General features: G+C 43.2%; 1 protein-coding gene across 2 annotated transcripts; it reads right to left on the minus strand.

Annotated features, from left to right (window-relative positions):
* Window positions 1-911: 911 nt before the first annotated feature.
* LOC147897887 (pentatricopeptide repeat-containing protein At1g03540-like) lies at window positions 912-3,865 on the minus strand. 2 transcript variants are annotated; one of them, XM_087380760.1, is made up of 3 exons: window positions 1,532-3,865; window positions 1,369-1,425; window positions 912-1,267 (listed from the first exon to the last, which is right to left on the minus strand). In XM_087380760.1, the coding sequence occupies exon 1, from the start codon at window positions 3,860-3,862 to the stop codon at window positions 1,652-1,654; it is 2,211 nt and encodes a 736-aa protein (XP_087236886.1). In that variant the 5' UTR covers window positions 3,863-3,865; the 3' UTR covers window positions 912-1,267; window positions 1,369-1,425; window positions 1,532-1,651. The 2 variants fall into 2 exon arrangements, with proteins under 2 accessions (XP_087236886.1, XP_087236885.1); XM_087380759.1 differs by having other exon boundaries at window positions 1,369-3,865.
* Between the last annotated feature and the right edge of the window lie 11,691 nt (window positions 3,866-15,556).

Below are 15,556 nucleotides of genomic sequence, written 5' to 3' on the forward strand. Positions count from 1 at the left end.
GCATAATGAGAAAACGTATAAAACTCAGCTCCTCTTGCATTCACTTTGTCTGCACTTCGTAGCTACTAACTGGACTAATGAGTGCCACTGTCAAATCGTTGGATCTGCAGGAGAGGCAAAGATCCTGATATAGCAGTAATAATCATCTATAATCTCTTCATCATGCATGGTCTCTATCAAATAAGCATGGCTTTCAAGGTGACACCAAGGCATATAAGATTCCTTTCAAAATGCCAGAGTCTAGTTCCTGGCAAATATCTCACCTGCAACCAAACAATAGCCAGATTAGGAGCAAAAAAGAATATGTATGCAAGAAAGTCTGCAATTAAAAAGTAAGAAGGATCAATAGAAGGAAGGAACCTACTCATAGAAATGTTTCTTCAATGACTTAAACCAATGCTCGCCAGCTCATGTAAGAATCCTGGGTGATCATCACGCAATGTCAAACTGAGTACACACGAAGACTTCTAACAATGAGTGCTCCAGAACAAAAATGAGACCCCATAAAAGCATAGCCAGGTTCTCACTTTGGTAACAGACATGCCATTCTCAACTTCCTCGCCCATATGCAACCTCCCACATGTGCCTTCTCAAGCTTCACAAGCCATGCCGTTCATACAACAATCCTGATATAGCAGTAATAATAATCTATAATCTCTTCATCATGCATGGTCTCTATCAAATAAGCATGGCTTTCAAGGTGACACCAAGGCATATAAGATTCCTTTCAAAATGCCAGAGTCTAGTTCCTGGCAAATATCTCACCTGCAACCAAACAATAGCCAGATTAGGAGCAAAAAAGAATATGTATGCAAGAAAGTCTGCAATTAAAAAGTAAGAAGGATCAATAGAAGGAAGGAACCTACTCATAGAAATGTTTCTTCAATGACTTAAACCAATGCTCGCCAGCTCATGTAAGAATCCTGGGTGATCATCACGCAATGTCAAACTGAGTACACACGAAGACTTCTAACAATGAGTGCTCCAGAACAAAAATGAGACCCCATAAAAGCATAGCCAGGTTCTCACTTTGGTAACAGACATGCCATTCTCAACTTCCTCGCCCATATGCAACCTCCCACATGTGCCTTCTCAAGCTTCACAAGCCATGCCGTTCATACAACAATCCTGATATAGCAGTAATAATAATCTATAATCTCTTCATCATGCATGGTCTCTATCAAATAAGCATGGCTTTCAAGGTGACACCAAGGCATATAAGATTCCTTTCAAAATGCCAGAGTCTAGTTCCTGGCAAATATCTCACCTGCAACCAAACAATAGGCAGATTAGGAGCAAAAAAGAATATGTATGCAAGAAAGTCTGCAATTAAAAAGTAAGAAGGATCAATAGAAGGAAGGAACCTACTCATAGAAATGTTTCTTCAATGACTTAAACCAATGCTCGCCAGCTCATGTAAGAATCCTGGGTGATCATCACGCAATGTCAAACTGAGTACACACAAAGACTTCTAACAATGAGTGCTCCAGAACAAAAATGAGCCCCCATAAAAGCATAGCCAGGTTCTCACTTTGGTAACAGACATGCCATTCTCAACTTCCTCGCCCGTATGCAACCTCCCACATGTGCCTTCTCAAGCTTCACAAGCCGTGCCATTCATACAACGAACTTGAAATTTTATGCACACAATTCAGCTATGTGCTGGCTCTTTTTGGCTCCCACATGACCTCACCTTTGCTGCATCAGCATGTAGGTTTGACAGCAATGTGTACGTTCCAGATCTATGCGGATCTAGCTTCAAGGCTCTAGCTGCAGCTAGCATTCCACGCTCCACATCCCCATGTATTCTACATACAGCAAGCATGTTCAACCATGCTGTAGCAGTATTGTCAACTGGGAGGGTTTTGATCAATTCTTCTGCCTCAGATACCTGTCCTGCCCGCCCAAGAATATCTACCATGCATACAGAATGCTCGATTGAAGGCACTATGCCATAGTCTCTCATCATGGAAGCAAAAAAAGCCTTTCCTTCCTCCACCAGACCTGTATGACTGCATGCACTGAGGACACCTTGGAAAGTTAGTCCATTTGGCTGGATTCCTTCAGATTGCATTCGACAAAAGAGCTCCAAAGCCTCTTTTCCATGCCCATTCTGGCCATACATTGTGATGATGGTACTCCAGGAAATCACATCTTGCTCAGGCATGTTTTCAAACAGGGTCTTAGCATCATCTAGGCTTCCACATTTTCCATACAGGCTGATAAGACCAGTCCCAACCATCACATCTGAATCATAACCATGAATTACAATGCTGGCATGGATCTCTGTCCCCTCTTCCAGCTCTGCCAAATTCATGCATGCATCAAGAATGCTCATGAAGCAGACTTTGTCTGGCCTCAACCTGTCAGACTGCATCTGTTGAAAAACTTCCAAAGCCTCCTTGCTATGCTCATTCTGGGTGTATGCCGCCATCATGGCACTCCCCGAGACCAGATCCTGGTCAGGCAAATTGTCAAAGACGTGCCTAGCGTCATCCACACGTCCACACTTACCAAACATAATGATAAGAGCAGTCCCTACAAAAGCATCCCACTCAAATCCATCCTCAACAATTCTTGCATGGACCTCCTGCCCCTCTGATAGGAGCGCCATGCTGGCATGGACCCCAAGAATAGAAACGTACGTATTCTCATCAGGATTAACGCATTCCCTCTGCATTTGATGAAAAAGATTTAGCGCCTCTTTGCCATTCCCCATCTGAGAGCATGCTGAAATCATGGCATTCCAGGACACCACATCGTGATGAGGCATTTTGCCAAATAGAGCTCTTGCATCATCCAGGCTACTACACCTGCCATACATATTGATAAGGGCAGCCCCCACCGCAATGCTCAACTCCAAGCCATTGTTCACAATCCTAACATGAATCTCTTGGCCTTGAACCAGATCTCTCTGGCAGCTAAACGCACCAAGAATGCCAATGTAGGTGACCTCGTTTGGTTTTACACCTTCATCAACCATTTGCATAAAAAGCTCGAGGGCTTCCTCGCCATGCCCATTTTTAACACTTGCTGCTATCATAGCACTCCAACAGACCACATCTCGTTGAGACAACTTACTCAAGACAATCCTGGCATTATTTAAGTTTCCAGACATGCTATACATATGGACAAGCGCAGCACCCACAACCATATCTGACTCGTAACCTCTGTCGACGACGCTACAATGAATGCTCTCGCCTTCTGTTAAAGCCGCCAGGTGGGCACAGGCACCAAGAACGCAAATGTAGGTGACCTTGCTAGGCTCGACATCTTCACCCTGCATCCGGGCGAAAAATTCCAGAGCCTCTTTGGCCATCCCATTTTGATCACATGCTGTTATCATGGCAGTCCATGAGACCATATCCTGCCGAGGCATTCTGGCAAACAAAGTCCTCGCTTCATCCATGTTCCCATTCTGTGCATACGCGGCAAACAACATAGTCCACGAGTGCGTATTTACTGTACGTATTTTGTTAAACACAGCACGTGCTTCCTCCAACCTCTCACACTTGCCATACATCTGAATCATAAGGTTTGCTAGAAGTCTGTTGCCCTCATAACCACTTTCAATGATGCGTGCATGCACACGTTTGCCTTCGAGAAAAGCGTCGCTTCTGTTACATTGCCTCAATCTAGAGGCAAGGATAGAAATGGGTGTCTCTGTTCCTAGCCGTTTCAGGCCACGCTCCTCACTATTAGTTGTTGCCACGCCCCTACCTTCCTTGTCAGGATCTTCTGGTTGAAGTTTGCCGTTTATGTGGTGATTAAAGAATGTTTGCTTCACGGCAAGACCCTGCTCTGGCTTCACGCGATCTTCCCTCGAGCCAACCAAAGGTGACATTTGCCATAGTCGATACATAGAAAGCATCTTCTCTGTCTGAAAGACCTATGTTGCTATGTTGTGATGGCTTCAATTTTGCAAGATGTGTTACAACATTTGAATCAACCCACATACTCACATCAAAGCACAAAGAAGCCTTCATGCATCCACACATGATGAGGGAAACAAGATGAATGTGAAATTCATAATTGTTGCATCTTCATTTGCATTTTTATAATTGGGCTAAAGTTCCACTTCCTATTTGTATTCCTTTACATCCTACGTCTTTCTATTTCCTATTTTGTGAACCATCTCACATAGGCCACATGAATGAAATTCACCTTTTTCCCTTGTTTTACATGAATTTTATTGTTAATGTAAACCCAGGAATGATATGACCAATCTTGTCGGTTTTTCCCAGTGTGCAACGTGTTTGTCCAAATATGGTCAAGAGTTGATCCATGGATTGTTGTTGGTGTGTTAATGTGTAGTTCGATTTTGTGATAAGACATGAAGCAATGGAGTTATGACATACTTGGTGTTGATTTGTTACAGCAATATTGAAGTCTCCCAAGATGTAAGTTGGAGCCCCTGGAATTACTTCCGTGAGCATTTGTCAAAGTGCATGATCAAGGATGTTTGTGCTTGTTCTCGAAGACTTGTAAACATTAACTATTGCTAGCTTTCACAGCGTTGAGGACTTAAATATGATGAGCAAGAATTCAATGCTTTCTTTGAAGTTGTAGCCTTTATGCGTAAATTGCAGTTCCTTTTTATAAAACATGGTGATGCCAAGCCCTTTATCCTGGAAGAATGTGACTGAATCGGGGAAGGCAAAGGCTTCATGAGGCTAATGTGTGCATTTCTTGTAGACAAAGTATAGTTGCAGCAAGAACACTGTGATTGGAAAGAATGTTTGTCTCATGCGAATGAAATGACCTTGTGTTTAGTGATTGCAAGTATTTGGTCAAGTTTCCATACATACTCAAAGCTAAGGCATTCAAATGCATGGAGGACTATTGAGTTGACCTTGACATGTTTTTCTTCAAGCTTTGCTAGACTGAAAAGATTTGAGGGGTCACGTACATGTGATAGTGCTCTGTAAATGAGGCCATGCGACTTGATATTGGATGGGTCAAAGGCCAACATGTCCATGGAGAGACCTTGTGAGAGATGAATTGTGCGAGATGCAACTGGCTAGATGGGAAACTGGCTGCAACATAGAAGTATAGACATCATGCCATGTGGACAAATCATTGTTGAAGGCACGTTCTTCACCAATGAAAGGTAAATAAAGTAGGAAAAGTTTCATGTACTTGCTCTCCAAGTCTTTTGTTTTGATATAGTTGCTAAACTGGATTATCTTTTCACGCTTTCTTTTCTTTGAGTCATTGTTGTTGTTTGTGTATTCGATGGCAAAAGATGCTAAGCATATGTGCTAGAGGTTTGATCTATGTTGCCAGTACTTTGTGATTGTATCAACAGAGAGAATATATGGATCGAGAGGGTCCATCTTCTTGAATTGCCACCATTGCTTTAATGGGTAAGTGCGTTGGTCCATGGGCTCGTGTTTATGTATAAAAATCCCTTATGCTGCTTGTAAGGGGCAACAAGATTCACAAGTGCACAACTTGTTGCACACTAATATGCTGCATGTTCAGTATTGCATTGTCAACCTTGCCCACACGCTGATTTGTGGGGAAGTGTTATGATAGAATGTGTTTGACTACTTCACTCATGGCCTTGTCAACTTTTGTAATGTATGAAGTGCAATAAGCTACAATACCATGTGAGTTCAAGACATATTGGACAACTGTGTTGGCTCCCCATAGTTTAGATAAGGTTGCATTGAAATTATTTGTGTACATGTCTTTTGGGTGCCTTTTGAAGAGCAATGTAGGTTGTTAAGTGTTTGAGCACAAAGTGAGTATGTAGACTTCTTCTGTCAATGTAAGCTATGCTAGGAATGTGACAAAATCTACTAGCAATATGGATGGCTCCATGAGGAATGAAGAGATGCGCTTCAAGTTCTCTTTTCAAAAAGAGGTGATTGGTGGATGCTCTAAGGGGAGAAAATTTTTTGTTTTATGCATGGGAGGACGTGGGAAGCCGAACTTGCATGCTCTGTTTCTTTTCTCGCAAGTTTTTCTATGTTTGTGCGTTTGGAGCTCTTTGTTGGGTAGGTTAAGTTCCAAGAAGTCACTTGTGATGTAGCGATTAACAAATTCTTCTATGTCTTGTCTTGAGGAGATTCCATAAGAGTGTGTCTTTGTTCCAAAGCAAGCCATGGTCATGCTGAGAGTGCTCTCAACGGAAGCAAGAATGGAAGAGGGAGAGAGAGAAACAGAGAGCCACACAAGTTTTGGTGGGTGCAAAACCACCCTAATCTTCTTTTTCATTCATTTATATATGTGTTTGAGTATTGTACATAACTGGGGTAAAGGCACAGTGACCTTTAACCCCCACAACCTCCCACTTAAAGGACAATGTGCCATTAAGGGAGAACAACCAGTGGGCATACTATCCAATGCCCATCAATACACGACAATACTCAAACCGCTGACTAGGTAGACTCTTAGTCAGCATATCTACAGGGTTATCATCTGTATGAACCTTGACAAGCTCTATGCGCTTGTCCTCAAGTACCTCCCTGATGAAATGGTACCTAACCTCAATGTGTTTGGTCTTTGCATGAAAGACCGGATTCCGTGCTAGCTGAATAGCACTCATGGAATCACTATGCAATGTCGGTACACCTGTATGAATCCCCAAATCTCCCACTAGCCGATCAAGCCATATAGCCTCCTTGCAACCCTCTGTGGCTGCAACATACTCAGCCTCTGTGGTGGACAAAGCAACGCACTTCTATGCGCGAGACATCCACGACACTGCACCACCTGCAAAGTGAACACATAACCAGAAGTGGATCTCCTACTATCCACATGCCCTGCATAGTCTGAATCTGTGTACCCAAGTACACGCATGTCTCCTTTACCAAAGCAAATGCACATCTCCTTGGTACCCTTCATGTACCTCATGATGCACTTAACTGCCTCCCAATGCCTCTTTCCTGGACTAGCCATATACCGGCTAACAACTCCCACTGCAAATGCAATGTCTGGTCTAGTAGCTATCATAGCATACATAAGACTCCCAACTGTTGATGCATAAGGAACCTTGGCCATCATGGCCCTTTCCTCATCTGATTTGGGACTATCTGTATGACTCAGTTTCACATATGGAGGCAATGGAGTACTCACTGCCTTCCCCCCCTCCATATTGAAACGCTGCAATACTTTTGTAACATACACTTTTTGTGAAAGCCAAAGGAGTTTCCTACTCCGATTACACGTGATGCACATACCAAGCATATGACCTGCAAATCCCAAATCCTTCATATCAAAGGCCTCATGCAACTTGGCCTTTAATGCATCTAGCTCATAAGTATTCTTGCTAGCCAATAGAATATCATCCACATATAGTGCCAAGATTATCAGGCTATTATCCTTAGCCCTTTTAGTGTAGAGGCAGTGATCAATTTCACTCCTTCTAAAACCCTGGGACCGAATGAAAGCATCAAACTTCTGATACCATTCTCTAGGTGCTTGCTTAAGACCATAGAGACTCTTCTTCAGCTTGCAAACTAAATGCTCTTTGCCCTTTTCTTCAAAGCCTTTCGGCTGAACCATATAAATTTCCTCATGCAGATCCCCATGCAAGAAAGCTGTCTTGACATCCATCTGCATAAGCTCCATATCCTCTACTGCCACTAGTCCAAGCATGCATCTAAGTGTGGTCATCTTCACAACCGGAGAGAACATCTCATCAAAGTCCACACCCTTCTCTTGCTTGAACCCTTTAGCAACCAAATGGGCCTTGTACCTAGGCACATCATCACCTGTGACCTTCATTTTGTAGACCCATTTACATGGCAATGCTTTCTTTCCATGTGGCAAAGAAACCAAGTCCCAAGTCTTATTCTTCATAAGTGAACTCATCTCTGATTGCATAGCATACTCCCACTTGCATTGATCCTCACGCATCATAGCCTCTCTGTAGCAAGAAGGCTCCCCGCAATCAATAAGCATCACATAGTCTATCCCTGGAACAAACTTATCAGGTGGTCTAGACACTCTAGAAGATCTTCTCAAGGGCATTTCAACTTGCTGTCCCATTTGCATATCGGCCACATTTGGCTCATCATTTCCACCAATAGATGATCCATCATCTACCCTTGATTGTATACCTGTGGGAGTACTTGGTGGTACCATTTCTTGCATATTTGGTGCATGGACAGCTTGCTGTCTATCAACATATGCAGGTGGATTCACATCCTGGAAAGTGATTCTCCTCATTTCCACATCCCTCATGGGTGCCTTATGCATCTTCTTCTCATTGAAGACCACATCATGACTGCATATCATGGCTGCATATGATCTTCTTTGCTTCTGGATCCCAGAGACGATAGCCCATCTCTCCACTTTCACCATAATCCAGAAAGATGCATTTCCTAGACTTAGGATCTAGCTTCTTTCGAAGCTCTTTTGGCACATGTGCATATGCCTCACACCCAAATATACGCAAATGAGAGTAAGAGGGCTTCTTGCCACTCCATGCCTCTTCAGGAATACCACCATCCAAACTCTTACTAGGTGATCTATTGATCACATGCACTGCAGTCTTCATTGCCTCAGCCCAAAAACCACCAGAAAGACTTGCATTGGAAAGCATGCATTGCAACCTTTCTTGAATGGTACGGTTCATCTTTTCTGCAACTGGATTTTGCTCTGGAGTATCTTACTAGGTGATCTATTGATCACATGCACTGCAGTCTTCATTGCCTCAGCCCAAAAACCACCAGAAAGACTTGCATTGGAAAGCATGCATTGCAACCTTTCTTGAATGGTACGGTTCATCTTTTCTGCAACTGGATTTTGCTCTGGAGTATGAGGGGATGTGAGCTCCCTCTTAATCCCACGCTCTTAATCCCACGTGTATCACAGAAATGCTGAAAGTCATGAGAAAGATACTCTCCACCATTGTTAGTCCGTAGGCATTTAAGTGTTCTACTTGACTGATTCTCAACCAAGGCCAGCCATTTCTGAAATACCTGGAACACATCACTCTTCCGAGCTATATATAGCATAAGCCCGCACTTTCCTAGTTGCATCATTAGTGAATGTCACATAGTATTCGGCCCCGCCTAATGACCGTGTAGGCATGGGACCACATATGTCTGAATGCACCAAATCAAGCATTTCAAACTCTTTCTTTCCCCTTCTTTTATGGGCTGATTTAGTTTGCTTCCCATAGAGACAATGCTCACAAAATTCAAAATCAGAGAAACTCAAATGCGGTACATAACCCAAACGGCATAAGAGTTTCATTCCATTCTGGCTCATGTGCCCCAACCTACAATGCCACAAAGAAGTGCTTGGCTGCTCGGTTATTGCAACAACATGATCAAATACCCTTGAGACATGTAAGGGATACAAAGTCCCACACTTGGCACCCCTGGCCAAAAGCATAGAGCCCTTCTGAATTTTCCAACTCTGAAAGCCAAAAGTGGTGTGAAAACCAACATCATCTAGCTGACCCACTGAAATAAGACTCTTGGTCAGCTTAGGCACATGTCTCACATGTTTCAAAACAAATGCAGACCCATTTGCAAAAGAAAACTTTATGTCACCTGCTCCCACTATGTCACATGCATAGTCATTTCCAAGATGCACACAACCTGTCTTTCCACTGTCATAAGTGGAGAACCATTCCCTATGGGGAGTAACATGGAATGAAGCACCAGAATCCAAAATCCAATCCTGGGAATATGCATCATCTGAAGTGGTAAGCAACTCTGTAGATAAACTAGACATGAAGAGAACGTCATTGTCACTATCATGTGTGACTGCATTGATCTCCTCGATCTTCACTTTTCCTTTGTCCTCCCTTGGACTCTCTTCCTTTTGATTTGCACCCCAATTTGCATTCTTTTTCTTATCCTTTTGCTCTCTTTTCAACTTGTAGCAATCCTTTTTCATATGGCCCTTCTTGCCACAGTGGTAACACTCAATGTTCCGTGCCCTGGATTTGCTATGCGACTTCCCTCTTTCTTGGGACTTCCCCCTGAACTGTGATCTTCCCCTTTGCACATTTAAGGTTGCATCCTGCTTGTTGCCGTCCATAGACTTCCGTCTAATCTCCTCAGCCAACAAGCTACCCACAACATCATCAAATTTCAGTACTCCACTAGGTGTGGAGTTACTGACAGCTGTACGGAAGGTATCCCATGAGGATGGCAATGAACATAAGAGAAATATTGCCTTAGTCTCCGCATCAAAATTCATCTTCTGAGCCTGAAGCTGGCTGAAAATAATATTGAATTCATTCAAGTGAGAAGCAATGGAGACCCCGTCCTTCATCTGCAGCTCAAACAACCTCTTCATGAGTTAAACTTTATTAGAGGCAGTTTCCTTCTCATAAGTGGCACACAGTTTCTTCCACAAATCTTCTGTAGTCTGCTCATTTACTACTGTGAAATAAACTGACTCTGAAAGATGAAGTCTAATAGTAGACTTTGCTAATGCATCCAACTCATTCCAATCATCCTCAGACATTTGCAGGCTTAGCTTCAATCCCTACCAAGGGTTTAATCTGCTTCTTTTGAATAAGCACATCCCTTATTTGTTCTTTCCACAAAGACTCCTTTTCAGACATGGAAGAGGATGCCATGATGCAAATGAAACAAAATCCCAAATGCTAGTGCCTGCAAGAGAGAATCACACCAAATACCAGGTGCACCCAAATGTGTATGCCACAATAGAGTGAAATATCACCAAAACTCAAAGCTCAAAGCATCAAAAGATGCATCTGACTCATATGCATATACTATGCATCCATATGAGCAAATCTGGCCCAAAAGAAAATGCCAATAAGTGCCAAATGACTCAAGCATAAACACCGTCCACTGGTATATGCATCAATAATATCTCATCCAAGAGAGCATAGCACTATCAGTGCATCACCTGCAATGTGTCAAAGCTGTCCCTCAGCATAAAATAGCATCCATGTGCAAAGCGTCCATAAAAAATAGCATCCCACAAGGCAATTTGGGCCTATCAGCGCATCCAATAAGGACCGTAATGCATCCAAATGGCCTATAAATCATCCACTGCAACCCAATGCACACTACGAATGAGCGCACACTGCTCAAACTGCAGCCAGAGTGATTTGCATAAGGTATGCTCAAGAAATCATAGTCCCACGGTAATGACCGCTACTGAAAATAGAACCTGAGATGCCTCAAAACATGGGTGCCATTGCATAATCGGACTCAGCAAGAAAATCTGCAAATATCTCTCTTCTGCCAGAACTCCAAAATCCCAACCGATGAGTGAGAAATGGGAGTCAACACTTATCCACTGCCATGTGGCATAAATCTAAGGTTTCAAAACCTTAGAATGAAAAAATGCATAACAGAGAGATGAAATCGAATACACAGAGATCTATAACTCTAAAAATCCTCCACCGAATTGCGCAAGAACTGACATGCAGGGGTTTTGGGCGTCCGAAACGCAATGGGACAGACGGTTTTGGAAACCGTGGTCTCAATCACTGGGTCCAGCACACGGACTAAAAAACGTTTTTGGAAACAGAGCTATTTGTAAACTCCACCGGAGTGCGAATGATGAGCAACATAGAAGTTTTAGGACCTCCTGAGTCCACCAGAACTAACAGATCTGCAAATGGTTGCTCCAAACTTGAGTTCCAACACCCGAGCAAAAAATGCAGAAACTGACACAGTGAGTCAGAAATCGAATGAAATGATCCCAGATTCAAGAATGAAGGTGTTTCCAAGCTCCTAAAGTGAAGTGGACACCAAAAGCAAGCAATAGTTGCCTCTACAAGTCAATACGGAGTCTCTGTCATCTAACGGAAGAGGGAAAAGCTCAAAAAACGACTTTTTCTTTGAAAACACTTAACAGGCTCTCAAAACCACTTCGCAAAACCAAAGTGACTTTTCCAAAGGTTCTTCCAAGGTCTCTGCACACTCAGATATAATTAAAGTCACCCACAAAGCTTCCGATAGAGCTTCTCCTTCCTCCCACAGAGCTGCTGAGCTTCGAGCATTCACGCACGCTCAGCTAGATCACCCGGGCTCTGATACCAGTTGAGAGTGCTCTCAATGGAAGCAAGAACGGAAGAGGGAGAGAGAGAAACAGAGAGCCACACAAGTTTTGGTGGGTGCAGAACCACCCTAATCTTCTTTTTCATTCATTTATATATGTGTTTGAGTATTGTACATAACTGGGGTAAAGGCACAGTGACCTTTAACCCCCACACATGCTGGCTCCCTTTGTTTTGAAACCTAGTCACAAAAAAGAAGCCTAATACCGTGCATAGAATAATCCTTGCTTGAGCAAGCGTGGGTCTAGCTTCATTGGGAGATGCACCCAAAGGGGGTAGTGCAAGGTGGGCTAACAACTCCATTCACATCTTGCAAAATGGATTATTTGATTATAGACAAGCACACATTTCTAAGGAGCAAGCAACACCTATGTACAAATGCGACTTAATTAGATGAAATTGGAAACTAATGACTGTTATGTAGCCTAGAAATTGCTTTCAAGATTCAGTGACTCAAAAACAACGAAAGCTCTAAATGCATGTTATTAGCATTCTACTCAAAGTGTGAATGCTATATAATATCCATTTTTAAAAATATCACTAAAATTGTCCATACTTAGAGCAATTAACATGCCTTTGCTGATATATTCTAAAAGAAATTAGAAGGGATGCATGTCCATAGCAATGGCCTTGATAATAAAGTAGCCTTGTTATTTATGGGATGTTTTTTGGTTCAAAATACCTATCACGGTGCATTGCACTCAACATTAGGGTGCAGTTCAACACACCATTTCCATTTGTTGAAAGATTTTCTGCCAAAATCCATTTGTCACATTGGTGCATTAGGGAGAGTTGAAAGATTTCTACCAAAATACATTTGTCAAGGTGAACTTGCCCATTATTAATGGTGATAGTATGTGTATCTACATCATAGGCCTAAAGAAGCTCCTCGAAAGACTCTATACGCACCTCCCTCTTGATTTCTTCGAGAGTCTTCCAATCCACCTTGCTTTGGTTCCAAAGGTCCTTCCATCACTGTAGGCCCTTCTTGTAGAGGCTTCTAGATTTCCTGGTGTCATGGAGGGTGTTAACATCCACATAGTACAGTCACAGAATGCAGGATAACTAGTGATTAGAGGTGATTAGGCTTCATGATTTACTTCAACGATTGCAGCCATGGAAGGAGTACAATACAAGCTCAGGGAGTTTGAGCCCCAAATATGCCCAATAGTCCACAGGGTCATAGGTTCCGGCTGCAAATCGCCACAAAATGTGGTTAGTGCACTTATTTGCCTCACGAGGGTCAAGCCGCAAGTAGCCCAAGATCGGCCTCGCCACTTCAGGTTTTGAGCCTCATACAGGGGGTTTGAGTCCTAAATAGCTTAGGGCTTGGAGGCACGAGGCTAACACAAGCGCTATTTGGGACTCGGTTATAGGAGCATCTCCTAATGCCAGGTTTTTTCCAAAAGTTTTGGTAAGAGCACCTCCTAATTCCGAAATTGTCCCAAGTGCTCAATACATCTTACCACTGGATGTCTACCATTTCTTGGAGGTCATTCCTCTTATCGCACCTTTGTTGTTGCCTCTAGATGCTTGGTTGGATGAGGAGTTGTGAGCTGTAGGGTTAGCTTGCATCTCTCGCTGCATTCAAAGGGTTGATGCCATATTAAAAATAGGGATAGGAGTGGTAGGGAAAACACATTAGGACAACTAGAGAGTCAAGGAGCTCGAAAAAGAAGAAAATGGAGTAGGAACCGTGATCACTGTGAGAAGGTAGAGTATTCCTTGATCCTACGTGCAACAACGGCTCGTTTTGGGATACATGCATAGCCAAATTTAGTGCTGGGGTAAGCAAACATAGTGCATGCATGTGTAAAAGGAACGTGTATCATCATGGTTGAGGTAATGAAGGCTTTCACCTTCATTGGGGGTTGCAGGGTTTAGGAGGACTTCAAGGGTTAGAGGGAGGTTCAGGGTTTAGAAGAAGGTTCCAAGGTTTAGAGAAAGGTTCTAGGGTTTAGAAGAGGTTCCAAGGTTAGAAGGAGGTCCAAGGTTTAGAAGGAGGTTCCAAGGTTTAGAGAGAGGTTCCAAAGTTTAAAAGAAGCTTCCAAAGTTTAGAAGGGGTTCCAAGGTTCAGGGTAGAGTACATGGTGGAGAACTCGTCTCCCTTGTAGATCATGGAGGTTAAAGGTTGAGGAACTAAGGGTTTAGGGGGAGCATAGGAGTGGGAGAGGAAGAAGGTGTAAGAGCATGAGGGAAAGAAGAGAGAGGAGGGAGGAGGAGGAGGAGGAGGAGGAGGGAGGAGGAGGAGGGAGGAGGAGGAGAAGGAGGGAGGAGGAGAGGGGAGGAGGAGGGAGGAGGAAAGGGAAGAGGGAGGAGAAGAAGGGAGGAGGAGAGGGAGAGGATGGGTTGTAAGGTTGGAAGAGAGGGGAGGAGGAGTTGCAAGGTTAGGACATGCTTTTGGACATGGAGTGCAAGGAAGCATGGACACTTGAGACAATTGCTTGGAATTCCAAAGTTGAACTCAACACAATGCCCCAAAAAGTGTGGGCTTCATTCCATTATGGGGTATTTATACAAGTTGGAGAGCTTCTCTCTCTGCATGCAGGAATTGTAAGACATTCTCTCTCTACATGTAGAACTTGCATATAGAAGTTGCATGTAGGAGTTGTAAGTTACTGTTAAATTACACGGCGCAACGGAACAGAAATTGAACAAAGAATAGAGAGTACATAGCAAACTGGAGATGAACAAAATTTTTCTTCAATACTGATGTAGTATAGATGATGGCTCCATCCACTCTTGCGCTCCCACAGTGGAGCTTAGATGGCGATTTAGATAGATACTAGGTGAAGAGCTACTAGCTGGAAGATCTGATTTGATCTGAACTGATATGATACAATAGACTAGGGAGGTTGCCTCTTTATAGCTATGAGGGCGGTAGTCGGATCAACCTAGTCGGTGGAGCCGACTAGTCAACCTAGTCGGTGGAACCGACTAGTCATCCATGGAATATTCCCTATACCGTCGCCTCGAGGGCTCCTGCCCCCAAACCCCCAATAGGGGGGCCGCTGGCCCCCAGGCCCCAGCAAGAATAAGGGGCTCCCACACAATCACCAGATTGTTTTATATGTTAGCACCTATATTGCCTTGAGCACATTTCCCTTAGGATTGCAAAAGTGAGCATCTTCACTGAGCACAGCACTAGTTGGGAAGTAAACCGAGCATTTTTTAGTTAGCCGGGTGTGGGATTTAGAAGCGTCAGCATTTACCCCTATATGTTTGTGTTTCCCTTGATCAAGTTAGTCCATCTGAGTTTGAGTCTAGTCCTCAATGGCCCTATCTTAGCATTATACAGAAGTGCCAACATTCCCTTTTTAAGTTTCTCAACTAAGAGATCTTAGGGAACAAGTTGCTGAAGACCATAAGGAGCCTTTGAAACCAAAATTATGGCAAAAGAGACTAACGTTGTGGCAAAAGATATGGATGGAAAAATGAAAAGAAAATCTATTCATGGAGGGATGAAAATGATTAGTAGAAAAGAGGACCTTCCTTTAGTACATTAGTTAGTTACACAAATAACCATTGCTTGGTGTATGTGTGTATGAT

The sequence above is a fragment of the Dipteris shenzhenensis genome, chromosome 10 (genome assembly GCF_047967505.1).
Source record: "Dipteris shenzhenensis isolate YYH24624 ecotype China chromosome 10, Dip_SZ_1.0, whole genome shotgun sequence".
NCBI lineage: Eukaryota > Viridiplantae > Streptophyta > Polypodiopsida > Gleicheniales > Dipteridaceae > Dipteris > Dipteris shenzhenensis.